Here is a 12,047-nt window from a genome sequence, read left to right as displayed (position 1 = left end):
CTCGTTGATGGCCTCTCTTGGCACAGAGGGTACCCTCTGAGAACAAACCTAAACAAACCCTCTGAGACGAGCCTTTCTGGGCTTCGTGTGTAACACACACACTCACACCTTTCTGGGCTTCCTATAGCATTCCTAAAAAAGAAAAAATACCCCGCGCTGCGGCAGCCGCCTTCGCACCAACTGTCTTCGGCCCCGGCCCGGCGATTCTCACCTACCCCACTTCTGTAACGATGGCGATGATCAACGTCACGAACGTGTCGGTGCTCAACAACCCTTCCAGGTTCTTCTCCGACTTCCAGGCGCGCCCTCGCCACCCACGCCGCGCGCCCGCTGCGCGTTTCCCGGCTGACGCCGCTGCGCGAGCGTGCGCACCGCAGTTTGAGGTGAGCTTCGAGTGCCTCGCGCCGCTGAGTGAGGACATCGAGTGGAAGCTCATCTACGTCGGGTCTGCCGAGAGCGACGAGCACGACCAGGAGCTCGACTCCATTCTGGTCGGCCCGATGCAGGCGCGGCCATCCGCGCGCTCACGCCACCTCGACCCATCGCCCCTCCCGCGCTCCGCGCCCCGTCCGGACGAGGCTGGCTGCCGCGGAGTGACGCCCGACGCCTTCCCGCCTCTCCAGGCGAGCTCATACAAGATTGTCTTCCAGGCGCGGGAGCCCGCACCCGACCATGGCCGCTTCCCCTCTCCGCACTCGCCGTCGCTCCGCCGCCGCACCGAAGCGCCCGCCGAAAGCTGAGCGGTCGCTTGCCCCACAGGCCGACCCTCCCGATCCGCTCAAGATCCCGTCGCATGATTTGCTCGGCGTGACGGTGCGAGCGGCGAGGGGAGGGCGAGGGCGGGGGTAGGGCAGGGCGAGGGGAGAGCGGTTGCGGGGGTGCAAGGCGGCGCGAGGTGGTCACGGGCCGAGCTCTCCTCTCTACACCCCATCCCTCCTCCTCCTGCCACGCCCAGGTGATCCTGCTCAGCGGCTTCTTCCGCGAGCGCGAGTTCATCCGGATAGGCGCGCACAGCGCCCCTTGCCAGCCACAGCCCCTTGCCAGCAGTCCAGCCTCGCGCCGACTGCCCTCGCGGCGCGAGCTCTCGCGCCGCCAGCCCCTCGCGCGCGAGCCTCTCGCGCGGGCTGCCCCCCCCCCCCCCCCCCCCCTCCCCCGCGCGCCGCCCCCTCGACGCGGCGGTTGTGAGGCAGGCTACTACGTCAACAACGAGTACGACGCGCCCGAGCTCAACGAGAGCCCGCCCGAGCCGCCGCTGCACGACCGGCTGGTCCGAACCATCCTCGCGGAAAAACCGCGAGTCACGCGCTACCAGATCGATTGGCAGATGCCGCCGTCGCTGCCGCCCTCGCTGCCGAACGAGAACGTGCCGCCGTCGCTGCCCCAGCCGGCGGAGTGTGGCGTCTCGTCTGGCGAGATGATGCAGCAGGTCGAGAATATGCAGCCGCAGCCCGAGCCGATGACGCACTGAGGCAACAGGGACGACAGGTACGTGTAGTGGGCTCGCGGGAAGGCCGAGTCGCTGCTGCTCCCGAGAGCGAGGCGCATCTACGGGCATCAGAGATGGGACGGGGCATACATGGGTGCTGGACACGTCGGGCCGCGACAAAAGAGTGGCGCCCCGGTCGGGACTCCCAAGTGCCGAGGCGCGAGGGGGCCGCCGCTCGATGCATCTCATTGACATCATTGTACGTTGAGTGTAGCGCTTTTTTCTTTAGTGTTCACAATTCACAAATCCCGAAATCCAACAAGTTGACATTATATGACAATTGACATATCGCCTGCCACCATGGCCATCGCCACACAACACCACCGTCGCCATTTGCCCGCTATTGCCCTCCACCCAGCGGTATTCTAATTGATTGTAAAATTCTAATTGATAGCTGCCCACGACCGCCCAGGCAAGCGAGACGTGCGTACCACCCAAACCGACCCCCAGCGCGCGGCCAGCGGGGACCCCTGCGCCCTGGACCCCACAGCCACACTACGTAATGTCGCGACGTTCGCGAGGCCCCTCCTCGTCACATGCTCCTCGCGTGCCTCGCTCCGGCACGGGCAGGCAGGCTCTGGCGTGGCAGTCCGCAAACAAGGCAGATCACTCTCAAGCGCCCAATCCTAGGCCCACTCGAGCGCGCGCAGCACCGCCGGGAACTCGCCGAGAGTGATCGGGAATGTGGCGCTCGCCGCGCCCATGAAGTTCGTGTGGTCAATGTAAGGCACGTCGCACGTGTGCTTCTTCAGCTCAATGCTGCAGCCCTTCTCGCCCCAGCAGCAGAAGCGGGGCTCCTCGCCCTCGCTCTCGCTCTCAGCCTCAGGCTGCTCTTGGGCAGACTCAATCGGCCACACCGTCACCTTCAGGCGGGCGTTGCCATCTCGGGCTTCGACGCGATTGCCCGCCTCCTCCACCATGCCAAGCCACGGTGGCGCTGGGAAACGGGCCGAGTAATGTGTGCCTGGAATCGAGTGCCACGGGCAATCTGGGCTTCCGCTGCCGGCCTGGCCGCTGCGAAACACGGTGCATGAATGGTTCTCGTGGTAGATCTCGTCCCTCTCCCTCAGATCAAATGTGGCAAGGTGCGCCACTCTGCCGTCCGAAGCGCGGCGCACGTGTAGCATGTACACCTGGACATCCCGTCGAATGTGTCGTTGAGCATAGGCGGGTCGTACAACCATTCCGCTTGCGTCGCCTTTGAAATCGAGGAAGATGGCATCAGTGACACTTTCATGATGGCCTTCGTCGGCCTCCGCGTCCGAATTGGCTGCGCGAGCGGTGCCAGTCAGGGAGGCGATCGCGGGTTGGTAGGGGCCGTCGACATAGGGGCCGTCGAGATGGAAGGTGTACTCGCGGCGCAACTCCTCGATGGACACCGTAGGCAGCTTGAGGCGGCAGCCAGCGCGCATCAGGACCTTGTAGCGGCGCTTCCAGTCGACGGCCGTAGCCGCGTCCTGTGCGAGCCAAGGCTTGTCCATCGCGGCGAGCGCGATTTCCCGCCAGACGCGCTGCACCAGGCGGGCGTCCAAATCTTGGAACGTGTGGCACGCCGCCTGCAGGTTGAGGAAGGCGCTCGCGTCGCAGTGGCGCACAACTTCCTCGAGATTGTCAGCAGACAGGTCGGTGAGGAGCATATACCCCACGCGTCCACTCTCTCTCGAGGTTCTCGAGGTGGATATCCAACGCGGCCCAGAGGTGGGCAGCGGCCTCCACTGCGGGACGCGGCCACGAAAGGTGTGCAGACCCCAGTTCCGGCGGACGCAGCGAGCGTCGGGACTCCGTCCCAGCAGACGAAGTCTTCCTCGTGGGCTCCACGGCCCGGATCGCGAGCTCGATCGATACGCGACGCGCTCGGCCTCCGCTGGCGGCTGCCGCAAGAGCGGCTGGCTCACGGCAGCGTCTCGCCGGTTGCCGGATAGGAGAGTACAGAACGTCTGGAGTGTAACTGTGTACGTGAGATCGGTTTTGATAACAAGCACGGTCGATCCGTCAAAGCGATACACTCGTTCCTATCTCGCTGGAGGGCTGGCACGGAGCTTTGTGCCGACAAACAGGAAGAGCCGAGCGGCAAGAAGGGCTCGATGGGGAGCGAGAACCGTCAGAAGAGCTTCAGGTGTAACCTGAAGTCCGTCGTGACGCTCTTGTTTCCCCCCAGGTTTGACCGCGCAGCTTCCAAAACTCGACGATATCTTCCGGAAAGACTGAACATCCCGCAGAGCGGCAGCATGAGAGGCGCAGAGAGGCTGCGAGTGCTCGACGAGTCTTGCGAGCTGCGCGTTCAAACCGGGGGGGAACCGACCGCATCAGGGTGGACTTCCGAAACCTCCGTGAGCACGTTTGACGGTTCTCGCTCCCCATCGAGCCCTTCTTGCCGCTCGGCTCTTCCTGTTTGTCGGCACAGAGCTCCGTGCCAGCCCTCCAGCGAGATAGGAACGAGTGTATCGCTTTGACGGATCGACCGTGCTTGTTATCAAAACCGATCTCACGTACACAGTTACACTCCAGACGTTCTGTACTCTCCTATCCGGCAACCGGCGAGACGCTGCCGTGAGCCAGCCGCTCTTGCGGCAGCCGCCAGCGGAGGCCGAGCGCGTCGCGTGAGTTGAAATCGATGTGGCGAGTCGACCGCCAGTCCGCACGATGGCACTGCGACCGCGGCGGCTGCCGGCGAGGGCAGCAGCGGCGCGCGCGAGGCGGCAGCGTAATCGGGTCCGAAGTCCGGACCCGATTTGGGGTCTACACACCTTTTCCCCGAGTGGCTGGCGGGAAAAGAATTTTAGAAACAAAAACCACTCCCTCGCACAACACTGGGCACGGGACTGGCGCGCACTGGCACTAACACAGGGGGAAAGAAAAACTGCATACGCGTCTGCCTCTTCCTATCTTTCTCTGTTCACTGCTCTTTCAATCCGCGAAGTCGCTCTCTGTTCAGACGCTGGCACGGCAGACACACTTACTTGAGGGGGGAGGGGGGGTGGGTCGAGCATTTGGGCTTCGGTCAGCGTGAGCTGCCAGCCACGAGAGGCAACGGATGGAGGGGAAGGGGGCGGAGAGTGACGCGAGTGACCGGGGTGGGGAAGCGATTGGCCATGCGGCGTCTGGGGGGGCGACCCCCCCATCTTTGTTTAACCGATGCGTCCTAGAATGCAAAAACGCATTCTAGGACGCACTTTTCATCTCAAAGATACCATGTGTCTCGGGTACACAGGGCATTCTAGGATGCGACGGCTGTCCTGGAGATAGCCGCGCCGTGTCTTTTCGTGTTACGCGTTCCATCTTAGACGCCACAAGCATCTATAGATGCACAGCTGTTCTGAGATGGCAATTGCATACTAGATCACATTTTACTATACTTGGACAGGGAAGCGTCTCAGGAGACACCGTGTGTCGGGTGCACCGGGCACCGAGGGGGGAGCACGAAGGCGGTGTGATCTCTCGGCACCCCCTGGCCCTGCCTTGAGTGCTCGCGAGAGGTCTCTCCTTGCGGCCTGCCCCTTCTGGAGAATCAGGTGCTCAGCACCGCGCATGCATCTGCTCGCGCCACGAGCTCTGGGCGCGAAGTTGCGCTGCTTACGACGATCCGAGCGCCGCCTCCCCCCCCACCAGCAGCGGCGCGGCAAGACTAAGGAGGCAAAGGCTGTGGTGGATCAGCATGCGTCGTGATTTTTTGAAGTCTCGCCGAAGCTTCCGCCAAAGGCTGCCTTGCCGCAGCGCATGTAGATCGCCCTGAGGCCGCGGAGCCGAGCGTGGTCGCTCTGAGACTTCTCCACCTTCGTGAAGAGCTTGAGCCACGCCATCAGCGCCGCGAGGAAGCGGTCCACAGCAGTTGCGTCGGCATTGCCGCCGCCGCCAGCGTCCTCGGCAAGGCGGCTGCGTACGAGTACGCGGAGGTAGCGCAGCACGTTGTAGTTGTCAAGAGCAGTGCACATGCTCACTGTGGGCGGAAGCTCCGAGCCGAGCACAGGGGGGTGTACCGGTCTTGGCTCACCAGGTCGCCGCGCGTGGCTGGTCAGAGCAGTCCTGCCTCCCAACGCTCGCCAGACTGCCACCGCACCCTCGCATCGACTACCGGTCGCCCCAGACTCTCCCCGCCTCCTCTCCCGCCAGCCTTCCGACCCCAACATCAGCCTCTGAGTGGCCTGCGCGCCGCGCCAGCGCGCCCTCCAAAACTCGCCGCTGTAATCGCCACGCAGCGCACGCGTCACCAAGCCCCCAGAATTCGCTGCCTGTCGCTGTTCGGAGAGGGACCCGGGGCGCGCCCAACGGCCGCGCCATCACACCGCGCCGGCCTCATTCTTTTTTGCCACCACCGTGGCGACCACCGGCCGCCACCGAGCCCGCCACCGCCCCCTCTGCCGGCGCCTCCTCCGCCGTCGCACCCCCGCTGTCGCTTTGCCTCCCCAGCCCGCCCCCCACCAAGCCCACCACCGCCGTCGTCGCCGCCGCCCAGTCCGCCTCCGCGTCACCGCCGCCTCCTCGCCGCCGTCGCCCTCGCCACGCATCGGAGCCTGCCGCCTCCCCCCTCGCCGCCGCCGCCGCCCTCGCCGCCGCCGCCCTTGCCGCCGCCGCCCTTGCCGCCGCAGCCCTCGCCGCCGCCTCCGAGCCCGCCGCCTCCCTCGCCGCCTCCACCGTCACCCGCCACCCCCACCGCCTCCGCCGCCGCCGCCCGCGCTGCCCCGCCCGCGCTGCCGCCACCCTTACCACCGCCACCGCCGCCGCAGCCGCCCGACCCGCTGCCGCCATCGCCGCCGCCGCCGTCGCCCCGACGGCGCAGCGGCTCCGTCGCCCACAGTCGCCCGCTTGCTCGCGTGACGGCCGACGGGGAGACATTTTGCGTTGCGCCGCTGAGCGGCCGTGGAGGGCGAGAGAGGGGGATGCGCGCCGCGCGTACAGTAGCGGCAGGCGCTACACTGCATGTATGTATTTCATCATCAAAAAGTCGTTTTCAATACACTTGCCAAATTCGCGGCCCGGGGTGGGTTCGACCGACATGGTCAACATGGACCGAATCGGGCGCGCCGCCCGGCGCCCGGCGCGCCGTACCACGGGTACGGTCCTGCAGAATCCACTCTGTGGAAGGTAGGCGCACCGAGCCACATCGGTGAGAATACGTCCCGACCTTACAGAGCCGTATCGTATGCACGTACTAGCTGCCCCCCAGAACATGACAGCACGTTAGGGGGGGTACCGGACACTCTAGAGCTGTGAGAGCTCGACAAATTCGAGTTGTGAGGGGGAGCCGAGACGCGGCGGCTCAGAGCTGCCCTCAGGCAGGCGGGGCTTGATCGTGACGACGTGCTTCTCCTTCTTGTAGCCGTCTCGCTTGCCAGCCAGCCCGGCCAGCCCGATCGCGACGGCGTCGGCTGCATCGTGTCGCTTCATGTCGAACGGGATGGAGTCGTGCCGCAGGCCGAGTGCCGATAGCAGCCCCCCCCTCTCCCCTCCCCCCTTCGGCTCCGCGCCGACAAGTACCAACTTCTTCTTGGCCTCGTCTTTAGCACCACTGGGGTAGCTCACGCCGATGTGCGAAAGCCACGTCGACGCGTTCACCTGGCGGGGGGAGGGGTGGGGTGACTGTGACGAGAGTGAGACGGAGGGTTGGGGGGCGGTGGGCCAGTGGGGGTAGTGCACCATGTAGCACGGCACGTCCCTCTCCTCGCACGCCTCCACGACGGCAAAGCGAAGCGCGTGGTTCAGCTCCATCAGCTTGTACTTATACCCACCCACGGGGGGATAGCACTCCTCCAGAAAGACGCAGACCGGCTTGACGGCGTCGAGCAGTGCAGAGATCTCCGTCGCCACCCGCTTCTTCTTCTGGACGTGCGTCCCGCGCGGCATGAAGGAGGTGGCGCGGATGGAGGAGCAGAGGCCGTCGGCGAAGGTGAAGTCAGCCACTCCCGTGGCGGAGCGCTCGCTCGCGCCGGGATCAACGGCGAGGAACCGCGCCAGCACCGACTCATCTCGCCCACGCTTGAGCGGCGTCAGCGATGAAGACGCGGCGCCCGGCGCGCCGCCCGCGTCTGCGAAGGACGACAGCGACGGCTCCTCACGGAGCGCATCCAGCACCGCATCGCGGAAGGAGCGAGCCGCAGCGAGCCTCTCCTCCTCGGACCCTCCCCGCACACCCTCATATGCAGCGCGCGCAGCGGACTTCTCGCCGTACCCGTCCGCGCCGTTCTCGTAGCTTTTGCGCACCTCCTCCCCCCACTTCTTTGCGCCCGTCGTGCCGGAGAGGAGGCGGATGCAGCGGGTGATGGACGGGTAGTCGACGCCGCCTGGCTTCAGCGCGCCCGAGTCGAGGACAATCGCGTCGAGCAGCAGCTTGAAGGCGGACACCTTGCTGTTGAAGGCATTCTTATCCTTCACCGCGCGCTTCTTCTCCTCCTCGGACGCGTCTGCCCCCGCTGTTGGAACCAAATCGCTCCGCCACGCTGGCGCCGAGCCGTGGCCGCGCGCCATCTCCTTGGCCTCGAGGATCGCGGCGCAGAACTCCTCGCGTCGCTCTCTAGCGCCGACGTAGTTGACGACGAGGGTGGGAAAGCGGGCTGCGAGAGAGAAGACCTCCTGGCCGGGCGTCGTGTGCTGCAGCTGCGTCCCCGACGGTCCGCCCAGCGACGGCTCCGAAGCAGGACGGAGGATGACGGGGAAACCGGCGGACTCGGCGATCGGCTGCTCGGCAGCGGACGGGGATGCGGCGAAGCCGGGGGGCGAGGGCGTCGCCGAGGCAGGCGTGGAGCAGGAGAGAGCGGGAGCGGGAATGGCGGAGAGGGATAAGGAGGTCGAAGCGTCAGCGAGAGCGGCAGCGCCGGCACGGCTCTGCCCGTAGGCGGAGCCGAGCTGCATGCCAGGCGGGTCGCGCAAGGTGGGTGGCTGCGCCGGGCCGAGCGAGCTGATGACTACGGATAGCGGCTCGCTCGGGTCGTGCGTCACGCCGGCCGCTCGAGCAAAGTCCGCGTCCACGAGGAGTCCGCGGTCGTGAATCTCGCTGTCGGGCGAGAGCGAGGGCAGCTCGTCCGACGGCAGCAGCCGCTGCAGCGCGCCCTGCTGCTGCTGCAGCGCGTCGGCAATCGATGCGCACAATCAATAGCGTCCGACTTGTCACAGACACCCGGATAGACATAGGCAGGAGGTACACTGATCTGAAGAATGAAGCCGCGTGGTCCAGTGATGACAAAGTCCGGTAATACACATCGTAGTACATGTCCATCATACAGAACATCAATTCTCGGCTTTACCTGGAGGTTAGCGCCAAGTTCTCGCTGTAACTGGATGGTCATGGCGTTGCGATACGATTCAACGCTGCGTCCACCTCGAAGCTTCTCGTTTACGCAACGAGCGGACTGTGCGACCACCTCCGCGGGTGTCATTCTTTCTGTCCTGTGGGGGGAGGGGGGGGGGGGGGGGGGGGGCAAGGGCGACGGAGTGGGTAAGGAAGAGTGGTGAGGCGAGGTGGCGTGGTGGAGGACAGGGTTGGGAGAGATGGAGGCGGCGGCGGCGCGCGTGCTCGGCCGGGTATGGGCGCGGAGGTGGCGAGGGCGGTGGAGGAGGGGGTGGGAAGAAGGTGGAGGCGGCGGCGGTGGAGGAGGGGGTGGGAGGACTCAAACCTCTAAGTTTGCAAGTCTTGAAGCGGTGTCGACTGACTGGACTGTTCTCGCAAGGCGCGGCCTCACGTCATCGATGACCGCTCTGAGGCGGCTGGAGGCGGCAGCCGGCCGCGCGGCGGCCTCCGGTGTCAGACCACCCCACCATATGGTACCGCTCGCGTCACCCAGCCGCCATATGTGCGGGCGGCATCCATCCGTTTCGCTTTTCTCTAGAAAGAATTTGCGCGAAAGCACTCCAAATGCTCCAAGTGACTCTCTCCTCTCTCTCTCTCTCTCTCTCTGACTGGGTCTCTCTCCGTGCCCTGCATAGGCACGTCCCGACCCATCCGAGCGCTCGCCGCTAGTTGCTCCAAGTCTTGATGAGTTTCAAACAAACTATTCTGCTGGAGCTATGCTTTAAACATGAACGAAGTCATGAGGCGAGTCTGTATGCGGCCTCTACAGCTCAGGCACCGAGCACTTGCACAGCCGCCTGGGAGAGCGGCGGTGAGGGCGTCAGTCGTGAGGGCGGTCGCGGCGCGGGAGGCGGGCGAGGGCGAGAGGCGGCCAGGGGAGAGAGAAGAAGGCTGAGAGGAGAGAGAAGGCAGGGAGGAGAGAGGCGGCCGGGGCAGAGGCGGGAGGGAGGAGAGAGGAGGAATATATGATTTGAAGGAGGGTCCGGGTCACAAGAATTCAGAAATTCAGTTTTTTGGGGGAAATTGTTGGAATATTTTTTGTAGGGTCTGGTCGCAGGTGCCAATATAAACGCAAGAATTCAGAAATTCAGTTTTTTTGGGAAAAATTTGAAATATAATTTTTTGGGTCCCAGGGCAGGGTCCCCGAGGGGCCAAGATTTTCTGAAGAATTTCTCCCAAAAAAACTGAATTTCTGAATTTTGCTTATATTGGACCCATGGGCCTCGGGGCGGGCGAGCCTCAGTGCCAGTGCCTCGAGGCCTCGGGGCCGGCGAGCCTCAGGGTGTGGCGCGGCTAGCGCGTCCGCTCTCGACGACACGGACATCGCGAGAGCATTCTGAATTCACACATCGCGAGAGCATTCTGAATTCACACATGAGCACACATGACTTTTTTCCTACCTATGAATAAATGAGTCTCATTCCGACTCCTCAGTCAAGCAAGCGACACAAAGCAATAGATGCTGTACGTCAGAAGACGCCAGAGAGGTATTTGCCCAAGTTGTTGAGCAAAGAAGAACACGTGCTGCCAGAGGGGCATCCGTTGAGCGTGCTCTTCGACGAGACGCTCATGCGTAAGATGGCATCTCCCCTCAAGGACTCGGTGCTAAGAACATCATTGGGAGCAGCGAATGCGGGTGGTTGTGATATCCAAGCATCCAGCATCGACAGGGAGCGTATCGCTAGTCTTCTCGACTCCCTCAAGAGCGCGACGCTTGCATTGCTGCAGGACGCGTCACAGTACAAGCGATTGAGTGATGCTGGTGGCAATCCTCCACGGTCGCTCGTCTCGGACCTCCGCGAGGACCTGCTCCGCGTGGCTAGTATCCGATACCTGCTAGGCTATGTCGAGTTGAATCAGTGCATGAGGCGGAAGCCGAGAGACGACAACAAGAGATCTGGTCTTCCGAATGCAGACGCCACAGCTGATAGGCCAGCGGCTCGTACGGGCAGGCCTGTCAAAGGCGCTAACGAGCACTTCCTGAAACTAAACGCAAAGAAGGTGGAAAAAAATAATGAACGAAAGCTGCTGCTGGCGGAACTTGTCCAACTTAGGGCGAAAAGGCGCTATGCCCCTCAGAGCATTCTACCTGCTATGAATGAGCAGATTGAGAGGAAGACGGCAAGACTAAACCAACAATTCAAGAATAAAGAGGAAATGTATCTGGATCCTCGCTTGCGGTTTACCTACCCACTACACAAAGCCCACTCCTACAGATTGGGTCCCTGTCTGTCCGCAGATCGTTTTGGAATAGAGGACCTAGAGGAGGATGGCGTGAGTCACGCGCTTGCTCAAGTGTGGCGCAATAATTTTCTGATAAAGCCTGAAAAGGGAGAAATCTCGCCCCGACGCCAAGCGGATACGATAGACGTCAAGGTGTATGACGGTGCTTCTCCCAAGCCTGCGGCAGGCAGCAATCTAAGAAAGTTGTTTGACGAATTCTCCGCGTTGAAAAACAAACGAAACACTGCAAAATGTCTGGGCAAGTTCCTAATTGAAATCGATCTATTTACAAGTCTGTTTGTTTACCTCGAGGAAGCCGCCGAGGCACACACGGATGTGGCTTTCCTGCCATATTCTGGATTTGTAGACGACGTTGAGAAGGCTATGGAGCGAGAGTTTCAATACGACCCTCCATTTCGTACAGTAACAGCTACTGAAGGGAAGAAGGAGTGGAAAGAGCAAAAGGATACGGTGGCGACGCTACTCGAAATAGTGACAGAGGGTGCACGAGCGTAGCCTCAATGCAAGAATAGGTATACACACATGGCCACACATGATTTTTTTTGCTCACATTAAAAGGAATTGAGGATGTTTGAGGCGCACAATGTAGACCCACTGGCTAACAACTTGTGCGCTGTCTACGATGTAGACATGTGCGCATCTAACCAAGTGGCCGCGCCTTCTCCCCCTCCAAAGGAGCAACCATCTAGATGGTGGGTCTGGGATGTAGCGGGCAAACTCATTCTTCTTCTAGTCGCTGGTGTTGCGATTGCGCTAGTGTGGAAAAATCCAGGCGATTGGTTGGGGAAAATGAAGACGGCTGCGTATGACGGCATTGGTTTAATAGCAACTGTATTAAGCCACAAACACAATGAGACTGAGATACCGTTTGAGAGGCTGACGGCGGCAGCTCGCCAGGCAGAGTTGGCGGCTCGCCAAGCAGAGGCAGCTATCTACGCGACGGCACCCACACCGACTCCACCCTCGACCACGTCCACACCACCGCCCTCGCCACCGCCCACGCCGCCTCCACCCTCGCCTCCAGCGCTAAATTGC

The 12,047-nt window shown here is 62.6% G+C and overlaps 2 protein-coding genes across 2 annotated transcripts in view; one reads left to right on the top strand and one right to left on the bottom strand.

Annotated features, from left to right (window-relative positions):
- Positions 1 to 607: 607 nt before the first annotated feature.
- EMIHUDRAFT_361400 (hypothetical protein) lies at positions 608 to 1,142 on the top strand. The gene has a single exon (XM_005791615.1). It carries the CDS (start codon positions 673 to 675, stop codon positions 847 to 849), a length of 177 nt encoding a protein of 58 aa, XP_005791672.1. The 5' UTR covers positions 608 to 672; the 3' UTR covers positions 850 to 1,142.
- Positions 1,143 to 6,685: 5,543 nt separating this feature from the next.
- The window catches only part of EMIHUDRAFT_108988 (hypothetical protein), a gene marked incomplete at both ends in the record, with an annotated part of 8,780 nt that continues 3,418 nt past the window's right edge, over positions 6,686 to 12,047 (bottom strand). Inside the window, 4 exons of the mRNA XM_005791614.1 lie at positions 6,686 to 7,039; positions 7,121 to 8,539; positions 8,831 to 8,866; positions 9,547 to 9,565. Of these exons, the coding sequence (XP_005791671.1) occupies positions 6,686 to 7,039; positions 7,121 to 8,539; positions 8,831 to 8,866; positions 9,547 to 9,565 (1,828 nt within the window). The remainder of the gene's footprint in view (positions 7,040 to 7,120; positions 8,540 to 8,830; positions 8,867 to 9,546; positions 9,566 to 12,047) is intronic.

This window comes from Emiliania huxleyi, assembly GCF_000372725.1.
Source record: "Emiliania huxleyi CCMP1516 unplaced genomic scaffold EMIHUscaffold_111, whole genome shotgun sequence".
Taxonomy (NCBI): Eukaryota; Haptophyta; order Isochrysidales; family Noelaerhabdaceae; genus Emiliania; species Emiliania huxleyi.
The sequence above is the reverse complement of the archived record's forward strand: the minus strand, read 5'-3'. Positions and strand labels throughout refer to the sequence as shown.